Genomic DNA, 15,237 nt, shown 5'->3' on the forward strand with positions numbered 1-15,237 from the left:
ATTACGTATTGTACTTCTTTAAAATACTATCACACATGAATTTTTGAATATAGTTATATTACTATTATTATTATTATGCAAAAATATTAATAAACATACACATGTACCATAGAAATTCTCTCATCTCAGTAAAAGAGAGAGAGAGAGTACATTATCGTAAGATATGGCAGCACAGTTGTTGGACCCCAGCCAACTTTGCTTGCTACTGGAATTCTGAGAGAGATGCGGGGTAATGAGCATTTTCTTTCATTCTTCTTACGTAATTCTTTTATTTATAAACTAAAATCTTGCTAATTCACTTTAGTATTTTCTTTAATGAATTTATATTCATACATCGCTTTGAGAGGAGAGAGAGAGAGAGAAGAGAGAGAGGAGAGAGAGAGAGAGAGAGAGAGAGAGAGAGAGAGATTATCGTAGTATATGTAAAATACTTTCACATATGATTTTTGTAATTTACAGTGTTATTATTATTTTATTTGAAAATATTAATAAACATATTACGCATATATGTACCATAAAAATCTCTCATCTTCAGTTAAAAGAGAGAGAGAGAGAGAGAGACGAGAGAGAGAGAGAGAGACGATTGAGAGAGAGAGAGAGAGAGAGAGGGGGGGGGGGGTGGAAATTTCATGCCTACGTGATGGCAGCACAAATCAGCTCCTTCCCCCTCCGGTCACTTAACTTGATACGTATATCTGAGTTTTAGTACCTTGAGTTAGAGAAAGAATCTGACTAGACTGACTGGGATTTCCTTCGTTCTTCCATAATTTTTTAAATTTATAAGCTAAAATCTTACTATTTCACTATGGTATTTTCTTTAATGAATTGATATTATTGCTGTTTAAATAATATTAATATTTGAAAATAATAAATAATTTATTTATCATACAAAAAAAAAACACATATCTTTGTAGTAGAGAGAGAGAGAGAGAGAGAATTATTATTTTATTGTGATATCATTTAAACTTACTAAACTTACTAATACAGTATTAATCAAAATTAATATTTGAAAATTAGTAAATCATTTTGTATCATAAAAATGTATTTAGTCATGAAAATAAACATCAAAATACACTAATTAGTGATTATTTTCGTCGGAAAATTCCGCGAATGGGTGAGTCCGTCCGCGAATAATTTCTAGATAGATTCCAAAGAAAAATCCGCGAATGTGTGAGTCCGCGAACTCGGAGAACGCGAATACGGGGGGAACACTGTACTGTAAATGAGACGATAGGAGAATCTCATCATTATTTGCTATATGGTTATCAGAAAAGAATGCCAAATACATTGTTAGATGACGCAACACCACCCAGACATACTTATAACTATGATACTATGTTGCATGGAAAACCAGATGTACTTACGAAACCATCATGCAGACAAGAGCTAGACTAAAAGACGTACATAAGACTCAAGAAAAAATACTTATAACAAAAAGAACCCACTAAACCAGACATTACAGTGGGGTACTCAAATTTATGTTCAGAATCATGTACTAGAAGGTCCAAATGTAAAAGTTTCTCCCAAATTCCCTGGGCCATATAGAGTAATAGAGGTGTTAAAATTAAATAAATACAGAGTAATAAATGAAAGTGATCTAAAGGAAAAGGTTGTTCACTGGAATCATGTAAAGGTAGTGAAAACAGATCCATGGTCTAGTAAAGATATAGATAACATAAGGAAGGAAAATACTGTAGAAAATCCAATTACAACAAGGTATGATCTAAGAAACAGAAAGAGGTAAAAATGTGTGTATATAATCATATGTAAATAATGTTGGACTGAAAATATCATAACTGTGATGTATATAGTAAAATTTATGTGTCTATATATATAAAGAAAATCTGATTAAGTCTAATTTTTGCAGAGGCAAACATGTGGCTCATCATAGCACTAGTTTTAATTGGACTCATCTCTTCAGAGCTGGAGATAAGAAAAGTCAAAATGATCAAGGACCTTGGAATAGTTAGTATAGATATTTCCACAGTGCTCAAAAGTGAAAGTGAACTAAGAGAAATCCAAAATGGCATTAAGGCAATCCTACAGAAGGGTGATAATAACAGTGCCATGTCATTATTGGAAAAGTTGAGCATGAACATAGATAACACACTGAGAACAAGGTCCAAAAGATCCCTTTTACCCTTCATTGGAACTTCTCTAAATCAGTTGTTTGGGGTTGCCACCAAAGCAAATGTAGAAAAAGAAAAGGAAAGAATTGACAGACTGGAAAAGTATGAAGCCGCAAGGGGTACAGTGATAAATAAAGTGATTGCCTCTCACAATCAAAATGCAGAACAAATAGAAAAAAAATTGAAAGTCCTCATAAGCAAAGTAAAATCAGAAGTAACAAAAGAACTCAATAAGATAGAAAATATACAGTTTTTAAATACCTTTGCACTGGAAAGTGAAGTGATGTTACAGGAACATAAAGACATGCTCAATGCTGTCGATTTTGCTTATAAAAGTATTTTTGGAGCCCACTAATCACTCCAAAAGAATTAGAAGACATTATTAAATTTTATATAATTGAGAAGCATTGCACACCTTTGGTAGAAGATATTTTCATGTACTACAATTTGATAAGTGCCAAAGTAATCCATGACAGAATAATTTTAGTTCTACCTTTCAATAAAAATTTCAAATGTGCTAGTTTCTGTTTATCCCTTTGCTATGTATATTGAAAATCAAGACAAGTCATTAAAAGAAAGGGCCCCTTAGTAATCATTTTCATTTTGCATTGGAAGAACAAGATTAATGTTAGCCTTTTTAACTAAAGAACAATTCAATGAATGTGTAATTTTGAAGGAAAAGGAGTATATGTATATGTGATATTGATTTTAAAACAAAATCAAGAAAAGGATGTGTGTACACAGTCATTTAATAAGTCATTTGAAGCACTATAGTGAATGAAGACATTTTTGTATTTTCATTAGATACGTTATAGCCACAGTCCCTTTTCCTAATGTCACCACCCAACTGAAATTTAAGAATATCAAGTCTTTCGCAACATCATGTAAGTTGATTATAGCAACTCAATTATACTATGAACCACACCTTTTCACTGAATACCATTTCAACAAACATGTGCCATATAAGAATTACACATTTACAATAGATGAGTTTAAATTGTCTCATCTAGAATTAATGGAACTTGAGAACTTGAAGTATGTTGATGACTTACAAATGAAAGAAATGTCTTTCATTTGTAAATCTGCTGGTAATAGTAGTCACTATTGTTTTGTTTGTCATTACAGTGAGGCATTTGATTATCAAAAAGATATAAGGGATACTGACAGAAATAAAAGAAATGATCCAAAATTGACACTTAATTATTCCACATCATTTCTAAAACATTTTTTCAGATATTGTATTCTGAGTATTCATTTATTATGCTAATGATTTAATGCTTTTTTTAATTTGATATACTTATGAATTGATATGTTAACATTTGCTATGACTTATTTTTTACAATTTCATTACAATTATTCTTTCTTCCAGAGTGGGAAGAACAGTTTTTATGTGTATTTAGTTGTACTCTTTAATAATATGTTTTTAGTAAAACCCAGTTATTTTTCATATAGATATCTATATTAATATATAATAAGAATATTGATATTATATATATATATATATATATATATAGATATATATATATATAATATAATAGATATATATATTATTATATATATATATATATATATTAAACATTGAAGACAATGTTTTGGTAGGTGACCGAAAGTGATGTTAATGATAGTTTATAAGAAACAATAGTAGGCATAAAAACAGACGTGAATAATCAAAGTACGGTGAAAATAATGAGAGAGAGAAAGAGGAAGAGAGAGAGAGAGTTGAGCTTTGGTGTGTGAGCCAGAATTTATCAACAAAACCTTAGTCACAGGAAGTTGGACCATAACACCATCACAATAAAATCTTAAGACCGTCATAAAATCTTTGACCTGTGACCTCGCACCAGACTTACTCAGCTTCCATCGAGAATGCAGCTCCACTTCCAGGAGATATTAACATGTTAAATTATTGACTCCACCTGGAAGAGGAGGAATTAACATGTTAACCCCACCAAAAGGGGATGGGGAAGATAAGGGAAATATCCGCTCCACGAATCAAGAATCCAGTTGGGCGGAGAGCTAGAACCTACACCGCCTTAGAGGGTTGGACGAAATTCGAACCAAAGGTGGCTGAATTTCAGAACGACAGAAGAAGAGAGAGAGGACCAGCAGCCGTCGTACAGTAAAGAAGCAAGAACACTGCCAGGGTCTAAAAAATAGACTGATAAGCTTTGTAGTTGTAACTTGTATTCTTTGCGACAGTAAAGAAAGAAACTCTGCCGTTCGTCTCATTCAAATTTCTCCTGAGAGACTAAGCCTAGTAAGATTACTACTAATCCAGAACTAACATTAAGAAGAAGCATAGAACCAGACTGCAGAACGAATCATTAAGAAGAAAGAAGCAGGTAAGCGAACATACACTCGAACACTCAACTTTCCAAAAAGGGCACAACACCATTTGCTAACAGCAAGTTGATAAGTTGTGGCATAATTAATCTCCTCTTACAATAAGATCTAAGTGTAAACACATTAACAATCATACACACCAATTACTCTCTTTCTCTCTCTCACACACACACTCACACACACACACACTATCGATTCCTTTGATTATCCTTGTACAATGTGAATAAGAACAGATTTTGTTATCAACCTTTACCTACTACTGCAACAATTTTGACTTTCTCATGTGCCATTTCCACCAAACAGTTTTACTACTTTACACTCTTCATTTAACTTTTGAACACAACACATTAACAATAGAAAAAAATTTGAACAGGAAGGCTTTTTGGGTTGGCTGGAAAGAATGATCCTGATTCCTTTATTTCTTACTGGGATACTCATTTTCTTCATATTTTGAATAAATCACATTTTGACCAGCCTTCTAGAACAGGTTAAGTTCCAAGTCTGAGGTACAGCTGTATGCATAAAACAGGAGATAGAAATTGGCTAACAATGTCATTAACCAGATTTTCATCGTCCAAAAGCAGTTTATCAGCATTGGTAAGTGGTTTGTTAGCGCAATACGGGGTTAACAACACCAATAAGCAGTTTATTGGCGCTTACAACATTGTAAATGCCATTTACTACCACAATTATCAGCAATTTTCATTATCAGCATTTGGTCAGGAACAGAACACCTGCCATTTAGGGCCGGGAACTGGACTGAATTAGTATGATAACTGTGAAAACTTAAAACCTTGAAACTTGAAGCACTCAAATCTTTTTGTTGGAGAAAAGAAGTGTCAAATGAAGAGAAATCAAAACAAAACGATTCCTTCAATCATATTATTTACTAATCATATTATTTATTACTGTGTCTCTCCTGGCTTCCACAATGACCATTACCATTAAATCAGTTTCAACATCAAAAGCCACTGTTCGGTTCAAAGAAAGATCAAATGTGAGTTTGTTTTTCACAATTCGTCCTGAACGTGAATACACAGCTTCTGGGGCCTGCAATAAATCCAAAAGGTTATTAGCAAAGCTACAATAATAAAACGTATTATACAGTACATGAGGAAAAGATAAAGCAATAAAAAATAAAAAAGTTTTTAAAAAAGCTTTTATTAAAAGGCACTAAAAATAAACAAATAAGTTTTTTGAGACACACCAGAACTTTCTACAATTAATCATGTCTAAAAAATAAAAGTGTGTGGGTGAAACTTGGAAGGAAATGCTACAAGAAAAGGAAATATGACAAATTTGTAACTAATTGTATTTTTCATAACTAACAAACATGTTATTGTTATGATACAATAAAGTTTGTTCATACTTACCTGGCAGATATATATATAGCTGTATTCTCCGACGTCCGACAGAATTTCAAAACTCCCGGCACACGCAGTGGGCGGCCAGGTGGTTAGTACCCATTCCCGCCGCTGGGAGGCGGATTATCAGGAATCATTCCATTTTCAATATTCAGATTTTTCATACCACTGTCCCCTGAGGGGAGGTGGGTGGGTACTTTAATTATATATATCTGCCAGGTAAGTATGAACAAACTTTATTGTATCATAACAATAACATTTTGTTCATGAAACTTACCTGTCAGATATATATAGCTGAATCCCACCATTGGAGGTGGGAAGGGACAGAATAGAAGGATTTAGGAAACACCACCTCAAGTGCAGATGATTGACATCTTGATTCCTTACCTGTTAGCATAGCTGACTTCTTGATTACTGTCACCGAAGTCTGCTTTTGCTTTACTAGAGTTGCCAACAAGGTAGTGACCTGTGTAGTTGGTGCGCTCTAGATGATCTGTCAACGGGGGCGTGACCACAATGTGACTAGACCATATTGACCATACTGTGAGGGCAACGAAGCTAAAACCACCACCTGACCTAACCTATCGAAGTTAGTCCCATAACTTCTAGGCTAACGAAAGGGAAAGCGCCTCAAGCGACCAACCCTTCAAAGTTAAAAGCACACCTATCCCTTTTCTATAGGATAGGATTCGTGCTGCTTCCTGCCTCCAATAATATTTCTACGGATATGTATGGTCCTAGCGACTCGCAGATCTCATATGTCGTCTTCACATCCCGTCGGGAGTGTGAAGCGAACACAGAGTTGCTTCGCTCAAACGTGGCACTCAGGATATTACTGAGTGTCATGCTCTGTTGAAATGCTTCCGAGGCCGCGCCCTCACCTCGTGAGCATTTACTTTAAAAGGTTTCAAATCTTTGTTCAAACATGACGAATGAGCCTCTTAGAAAGACTCCTTAAAAATAACGCCAGGGCGTTCTTCGACATGGGCAAGTCTGGTCTTTTTACGGAACACCGCAGATTGTCCGAATGACCTTGACTTTCTTTAGTTTTATCAAGATAAACTTGAGAGCCCCGACAGGGCACAGGACTCTCTGTGGCTCTTGCCCAATAATTTGTGCCATCCCCTTGATCTCCAGGCCTCTGGGCCAAGGGTTAGACGGGTATTTTCGGGTTCTTAGCAAGAACGGAAGGCTTAGAGGACACCGAATTATGTCATCTAAAGCCAAAACCTCTGATGATGGCTAAAACCTCACTAACCCTCATTTCCGTAGCTAGAGTGGTTAGAAAATTAGCCTTTCTGGTCACGTGTATTAAGTTTACAGAAAGGAGAGGTTTCGAAATGCTTTGACATCAAGAACTTCAGACTACGTCTAAGTTCCATCAAGATTTCCGCAGACCTCAAAGATCGTGAAGGGCTTTGTTGTTTGACAGATCCGAATCTCTGAGCCTAGAGGCCGTCAACAACATATTTCCGTATTCTACAATCGTTGGGACTGTTAGCTTATCCCATACTTCAGACGGAATGGGAAGGCGCGGTAAGTCATTCACAGAGGTCAGAGTAGAGGAACAGTCATTCTTCCTGCCCTATGTCCAGAAACGGCCCACTCCGATTGGTACACTGCAAAATATGCAGCACTGCTTTGCTTTGGCAATGAGACTTGCAATTAATCTTGAAGATCCTCTCGCTTCTTGACAGTCTGAACGCATTCAGACTCAGATCGGAGAGATTTTAGGTACCTTTCTCGAAGTGAGGCTGTTAGAGTAGACCGATTCTCTCGGGAAGGGTCCTTGGAAAGTGCTCTCTGAAGGACGTGACCTCTGTGAATCCAGCCTCTCGAAGGCCAACATGGGGCGATCAGCGTCTTTTCTCACTCCCTCTGACGCCAGCGATTATCTTATTACATTTCCTAAGCTTTTGAATAGGGGGAAAAGGGCTAACCAACTATCCCCATTCCATACTATAGGATGGCGTCTATTGCTACCGCTCTCGGATCGAGAATAAGGGCGCAACGTAGAGGAAGCTTCTTCGTCTTCAATATTGCAAAATCTACGAAGGACGTCCCCAAAGTCTCCACAACTCTCGACATACTTCTAAGCGAGGATTACTCAAAAGTCAAACGTCAGTAGTTGCTGCCGTCGATCGAGAAGATCCGCACGGACGTTGCAATCGTGGTAACGCAACCTCTTAAGGATCGTTACGTTCCGTTGCCTATGCCGATACCATATCTCTTTCTTGGGATATGAGAGAGCTTGCGGAATTATCTGAGATGATTTGGACCACTCGACCAAAACCTCACTCTTCGAGGAACTGGAGAGCCAACCAAATTGCTTCCAATTCTTTTAGATTATGTGCCAGGACCTCTGTCCGGATGCCTGGCTCCCTCTCATTATCACCTGAGGTGATCCTTAACCCATTGAGAGACGTTAGAATTATCTCTAGATCTTTGATGTTATTTCAGTTCTCCTGTAGGAAAAACTGTAGAGGTCTGAATTGCAGTCTATTCAGGGGAAACAAGCTTCTCCAGCGAGGAAATGGTCCCCAGCAGACTCATCCATTCCCTCACTAAGCATGCTTCCTTCCCTAATAAGGCTGCGCTTTGCATAAGCAGGAGAGCATTATTATAGTGCTATGCTGCGGTTAGACTCGTACAGAATTCTGTACAGTGCGGTAAGCAGCGCCGAACATGTCTAAGAGATATCTCTGTTGAAAATTTCTTAGTAAAAAGGAAGTGCGTTTATTCATGATTACCAGAAATCCCTCAACCCGAGGCGAAAGTCATGATTGTAGGGCAGAGATACGGTTCGTAAATCAATCCCGCGGGAGAGAGAGACGTAACCGACTGAGCAGTACAACGAGCTACCTAACACTGAGTTGGTGACAGTGTGAGACACTGTGACAGTTACAGGCAGCAGCTTATGTTCACCTTCTCGCAGTCTTATGCCGAGTTGCCAGCTATTCTATTCATCTAAGGAATAGATTTTCCATTATTTGAACAGAAACTCTCAAGTTGGCATATCTAGCGAAACAGAATTCGCTAATACAGAAGCTGATTTTGTTTTGTTGTCGTAACATTACGCTTAATTAACCAAATGTTAAATCGGAAACTCCTGGAAAGTTGCCGGGAGTAGCCGATTAAATATACTGCGTCATCCACAATGACAGCAACCTCTCGTTTCGCACTATTCTGCCTGAGTTACCAGCTACTCTCTTACTCAAGGAATAGGTTCGTTACTATTATCGATCATAAGAAAATTCTCAAGCAGGCATATTTAAGCGAAAACATAATTCGCTACATGCAGAAGCTGAGTTGGTGTTGTTGTAACAATACCTTCAAGCATTGTCCTTACACCGGAAACTCCTGGAAGTTTGCAGGAAGGACCGATTAAATACACTTAAAATAACAGTCCTTTCGGTTGCCATCTGTAGAGGTAACCACGATATGCGTATATGACTTGAAACTTTACATTAGTAATATGACGCGAAGATCAAAATACCTAAGTTATTGCAGTATGTCACTTGAACATCTAATTCTCTACTACATTCTTTCCTCGACGAGGAAGAGAGAGAGAATGGAAATCGACTGTCTTCATTCTCTTTGCCAAGAAAAGGAATAATATTATTCAAATGGAAATCCTCAAGTGAGAACCGAAGATCGAAAAGGAAAGTTCAAGCTTCTTTTATGATATTTGACATAAGACTTCATGGACGTAGTCTATAAGTCTTTTTCTCCGGATGAGCTCTGACTAATGAATGAGAGCTCTTTCGAAATTTTGTTACTTATCCGCTTATGCGATAAGAATGTTTATTAAGAACTTTGTCAATGAGAACTAACCCAATTGCATGACGGAAAGTAATCCAGGAATTCGAGCATATAGCCTTCCCGATTCCCGCAGAAATCGAGGAAGGGGCCAGGATTCCTGATTAGAGACTGGGCTTACGACAGGAATGACCTTAATGTTCCCCTTCGGCAGCGCAATCCGAAAGCAGACGAGCGTTTTATGACACCGAAATCTGCTTACAGTTTTCCTGGAATTCATCAAGTGATGGATTCTTCTCTTGAACGCTCCCTTCGTAGGAAAGAGTTTAAGAAAGAGAAGTAGACATCTTGACGAGACCAAACTCCTTCTCTACTTCGACGACGCTCTCTTGAAGAGCGTTCTTGCAGGAATCCTGCCGAACGTCTTGATGCGTAGGACGCCTATCGTTCTGAAGAACGTCCTGGCAAGTGCTCTACGAGCGTCATGACGTGTAGGATGCCGAGCGTCTTCAAAGCGTCCTCGCTAGCGTCCTGGCGAGCGTCCTCGCTAGCGTCCTGGCGAGCGTCCAGATGTGTAAGACATCGAGCGTCTTCCAAAAAGCTTATCAATGTTTATGACGTCGAGCGTCTTCTGAAAGGCCACCCGAAAAGCGTCCTGGAGAGCCGCACACTGCTCCTGAAGTGTGAGAGCACTATAGGAAGACGTAAGGCTATCGTCTCCAAGACGGCCTTAAAGACTTTCGTTACCTTCTAACAAAGATGGTGGCCGCCTGTGCAACATTTTGCGTCTTAGTAATGCAAATGAACATATCCAGACACGCGCTCAAAAAAAGGAACGCCGAGCGTTCCGAAAGGCATCGTCGCGAGGTGCTTGCCGAACGTCCTGATTGCATTCTTTGAGCGTCTTGAAGAGCGTCCGGAATAGAAGAGTGACGAACATCAAGGGAAGCGTCATAGTGAATGACGTGCGTCAACACGAGTAACTTGAGAGGCTTCCTGGCGAGGGGGAGAGCCGCTCATGAAACGCGAGCGTCCTAAGCATAAGTACGGTGATCGTCATCAGGACGAGTCTTCAGGACGTTCGCCACTCTTGACAAAAACGACTGGGCCGGGCTGTGCGACATCTTGCGTCTTTGTCACGGTCATCGACACTGCAGAAGGGCGCATTTAAAAGGACGCCTGTGTGTTCTTGGTATGAGGAATTCTTTGCCCTTCTCCTGTCGAAAACTAGGATAGTCTGTGCCAGTGTCATCTCTGGTCCGCTGACAGAGCGTACCCTAGGGACGAGTAAGATGCGTCTTGGCGAGCTATTTGAACTATGCAAATCAGCTTGCCGGACGTCAATCTTATGAGCTTGAACAATATCCCGTTTCGTAGTAAACAAAGCGAACGTCACATAACGTATACATAACGCCATGAGGGGTAGGAGGGAGGACACCTTAGCACCGATGACAAATAAGACCCTCCTTGGAGCGTCCACCAAATTGGCGAATCTCCTTGAGAAGAAGACGGTGCTTTCAATCCTGCTTCTTCTCCTGTTTCGTACCAGATCCCAGCTCTCCCTTTCAGTCTAGATGGAGGAAGTGCAAACGAAGTCTTCCTCTCGATAGAGCTTGAATGTCTCGAAAAGGCGTCCTTGTGAGGGTCCTGCCTACTTAAGACATTTTTTAATCTCTTGACCAAGACGACAGCCGCCTGTGCGACATTTTGCGTCTTTGTCACGCTTATCGATATTAAGTCAAGCCGAAGGGACGCCAGATCGATGTGGGTTCCCCGTAACCCTCCTTCGGCTTTCGACATGCCCTCTCCCTATCCTGGGAGTCCGACAGAGGTCCAGGCCTAGAGGCGTTATGGGGCGGATCTGACGTTCCCTCCTGACGAGAGAGAGGACGTGAAGCGTCCTCTTCTCTAAAGCTTCTTAGAGGGCGCGAGTCCTTCCGAGAGCTCCAACCTTGGCGGGGAGGACGCCTCAGGAGGACGAGAAGCAATCTTTCATGATTCGTGAACTTCAGTGCACGATCTTTGGCAGCCTTATCCTGCCGAAGGGACGCCAGATCGGTGGGGGGGTTCCCGTAACCCTCCTTCGGTTTTCAACTTGCCCCTCCCTGGTCCTGGGAGTCCGACAGAGGTTTAGACCTAGAGGCGTTATAGGACCGATCTGACGCCCCCTCCACAACACTAGGGGCAAAATCAACATCACTACACTCAACACTGATTGGAGAGCGAGCACTTTTTCAAGCTTACTTGATGTAATCCACCAATAATAGAAAGGGCATTACTTCTCACAGAACTTCGGTCTAAGCCCGTAAGCCATACCACAGGGTTAGGCAAAATAAAGTCTACTGGAGGTTAGTAGGTTCATTATCCTAACTTCCGTTACTGTGGAGGAAGACCTCCTGATTTCTATCACGCTCTAATTTGTGCGTACATACGAATCATACGTCTCTTTCGGAATCAGTCAACATTACACTAATTACATTTGATCTCTCAACAAAGAAAACATGTAAACGTCATGTATACTAAACGAGTGTCTACCGAAGGTTTCGGTAGCCTCCCCTTACCGTTGCAGACAACAAAATCTGAAACTAGGCTACCTAGATTCAGACATCATATGCAATGAAAAAATTTTAATTAATTTATGATAGCGTATGCCTAGCACAAATCCAAGTCAATCATTCAAAAAAATAAGTAGGATACTTAAGCGGCTAATGAAGTTTCAAAATCCTAGGCGGAGGTAGTGGAAAACAGGTGTTTTCACTACCGCGACAGAGAAAAATCTGAATAGAAAATGGGAATGATTCCTGATATCCGCCTCCCAGCGGCGGGAATGGGTACTAACCACCTGCCGCCCACTGCGTGTGCCGGGAGTTTGAAATTCTGTCGGACGTCGGAGAATACAGCTATATATATATCTGACAGGTAAGTTTCATGAACAAACTGAGGTCTTAATATGTATTAGGATTTACTAGCGCCAAGCTGGAAACCGTAGAATTAAAATTAACTTGTGCGATCCCAGGGACTATTGGCATCTATACCAGGTCATGGGGCATGTATACCCAGAATGCCCTCGGCGTCGTGTGACCCGCCAGTTATCTTTCTACCGCCCTTAAGATAGGACATGTTCTCTGTCTATCTGTTTAAAGCCGGTTTTAGTTTGCCCGTTTTTATCCATTTTACTTTCATTTTTCTTATTAATTCTCTTTCTCTGAGTGTGCTCAGTGTGGGTGGGTGGAGCTGTAATAAGTGTAAGTGGTAGAGATGGAGTTTTTTGCATCGCCGTCAGGATCTTCTTCCGTTTCGAAGACAAGACAAAGGAATGCCCTGGAGTCAGGGGCTTTCCGTGTTCAAGATCCTAAACTTCGGTGTCGACGGATCCTCATCCAAGCGTGTAGTAGGTGCAGAGAAAATGTAGTGTACAATTACTAATCCTTGTTCTGTTTGTCGTGGTTGGTCGGTGGAACAGTGGAGGAAGTTTTATGAGAAAGGCCAGTACAAAAGAAAGGAGTCGACGCCATCTTTGGATGACCAAGCGTTGCCGGCTTCTTTTGTATCGGCAATACACCAGACTGCTCCATATGTTTCGCCACCTGCCTTTGATTTGTCCCATACGCCTTTGGTTTCTCCTAGTGGTTCGTTATCAGAAACAAAACTCCCGGAGGGGTTTTGGGTAATTTGAGGCATAATATTTACGCTCCGTTGTTCCCAGCAGGGAGGGGCGGGGGGGAGCATCGCCATCTTTGTTCCAGGTGCCTGCTCCGACTTGAACAGGATGGAAGGTACGTGGGCGGCGCTAGGCCTACCAGGCGTACCAACCTTGGAAGGTTTGCTGTCGCATCATATGGCGCCACGGTTCCAGCAGAATCCGGCAGCGCCGAATATTTCCTCATCCCCCTGGCTTGCACTTTATGGGAAATAATGCCATGGCTACGCCAACAACTTCAACGTTTACGGCGATGCAGAATATTAGGGGTAGTTTTGCTGCAAATGCAGGGATGCCAGCAGCAGCCGCCCAGTCTCTCCCTACAAGATTGGTGACGTCACAACCGACGTCACACACTGACATGGCAGACGCGATGACGTCACAGCCTACTGCTTCTCAGTCTACTTCGCTGCCACCGGACTCAAATACGCTTTCTGACTCGGTAGTACACACTGTAATGAAGAAATTACAGGATCTAGAGAAGAAAATTAATAAGAAAGACAAAAAAGAAAGGCGTGATTTTCTCTTCTCGTTTCTCCTTCTCTAGCTCGGCGCATCGCTAAGTTCGATGACGTCATGGCTAGTACCAGTCAAGCGTTGTAGGATACAGGATTTTGCGACTGATCCTCGGGCCAAGCCAAGGAGAAGAGTGAATTCTTCTTCTTCTTCGGGCCAGGACTGTCGCATCCCAGTCAGCAAGAAAGGCAAGAAGTCAGTGGCTGGTAAGCTCAAAGCTAGCGGACGAAGCCGTTCACAAGAGTCCGAACAAGCGAGTGAGTCGACGGCCGATATGGGATAACGGCCGACGCGGAGTTGCCAGTAGACTACAAAGAGTCAAAGAAAAAAACTACAGTGTCGTTGGCGAAATTGACGTTGGGGGTGAAAAGTGCAGCAAAGCATAGAGCACTGATACCGGTTTCACCTGTAAGACCGTTTAAAATAGAGAGAAAAGATGATAACGGCTCCTATTAAAAGAACGAAGAATAGCGAGTTGGCAACCTCGTCAGATACGTTGGTGGAAGGTGTTGTCCGCCTAGATGAAGGATCAAGGACAAATTCTCTGACGGTCGTTGAAGACGATATTAATCCTCATGGAGAGGAAGTGAGCTAGGTTTCGAGAGAGACTTCATCTTGGAGGTATAAGGCGAGATTCTCGCTCTAGATCTGCGAGCAGAGAAGGAGTGAGGCGGGTCTCGTTCTCCTGCTGACTGTTCGGGATCGAGCGTCGGCGGTCATCAGAGATCAAAGAGGCTGCAGCCGTAGGGGCAGACGGCCACGAAGCACCGGACCGTTTGTCAGGGATAGGAGTGAGATAGCATCTCCTATGGCTGAGCACATTATGCTAGAACCAGAGGAAGGAGAAAACCAAGAGTTTCTGGCTTCGATATGCGCGGAGGTGATTGATTTGATTCGTCAATTGCAATAACCCTTTCGGAGAGAACGGAATCACCTGCCAGTATGCTTCCTCCGGGGGACTGACATGGTGTTTGGTGCGAAAAAGGATACCAAGGCACGTATGAATTGCCTTGTTCAAATCATGTGGAGTCTGTTTTACAACACGTAAACGCACGGATTGCGGGAAGGGATAATTCCTTAAGATCATTTAGGTTTATCCCTCCTCCAATGATGAAACATAGAAAATATTATATGACACCGACGGTTCCTATGCTATCTAGACAAATTAACCCAAATGGATTAACCTTAAATCAAGTGAAAATGGAATGCCCTTCGATGACTTGCCAAAAGGCTGCTACGTTAGAAGCAACAGCTTCTTCTGTCTTTCAGACTGCTTCTTGGCTGGATCTTTGGTCAACAGCAGTTGCGAAGATTGCATCCTCAGAAGTGACGAGGAAGGTAGTGGATGAATCAATGTTCATTAGATTACTACAATCAGGTGCCAAAGCAATTGCATACTTGACAAATTAAGTGCCAATGTTTGGGG

At 41.1% G+C, this 15,237-nt stretch overlaps 1 protein-coding gene across 1 annotated transcript in view; it reads right to left on the reverse strand.

Annotated features, from left to right (window-relative positions):
- Positions 1 to 2,877: 2,877 nt before the first annotated feature.
- The window catches only part of LOC135197250 (DDB1- and CUL4-associated factor 17-like), a 96,061-nt gene continuing 83,701 nt past the window's right edge, over positions 2,878 to 15,237 (reverse strand). Inside the window, exons 9-10 of the mRNA XM_064224350.1 lie at positions 5,382 to 5,522; positions 2,878 to 2,976 (exon numbers count right to left, since the gene is read on the reverse strand). Coding sequence (XP_064080420.1) covers positions 2,878 to 2,976; positions 5,382 to 5,522 — 240 coding nt within the window. The remainder of the gene's footprint in view (positions 2,977 to 5,381; positions 5,523 to 15,237) is intronic.

The sequence above is a fragment of the Macrobrachium nipponense genome, chromosome 23 (genome assembly GCF_015104395.2).
Source record: "Macrobrachium nipponense isolate FS-2020 chromosome 23, ASM1510439v2, whole genome shotgun sequence".
Classification (NCBI taxonomy): domain Eukaryota; kingdom Metazoa; phylum Arthropoda; class Malacostraca; order Decapoda; family Palaemonidae; genus Macrobrachium; species Macrobrachium nipponense.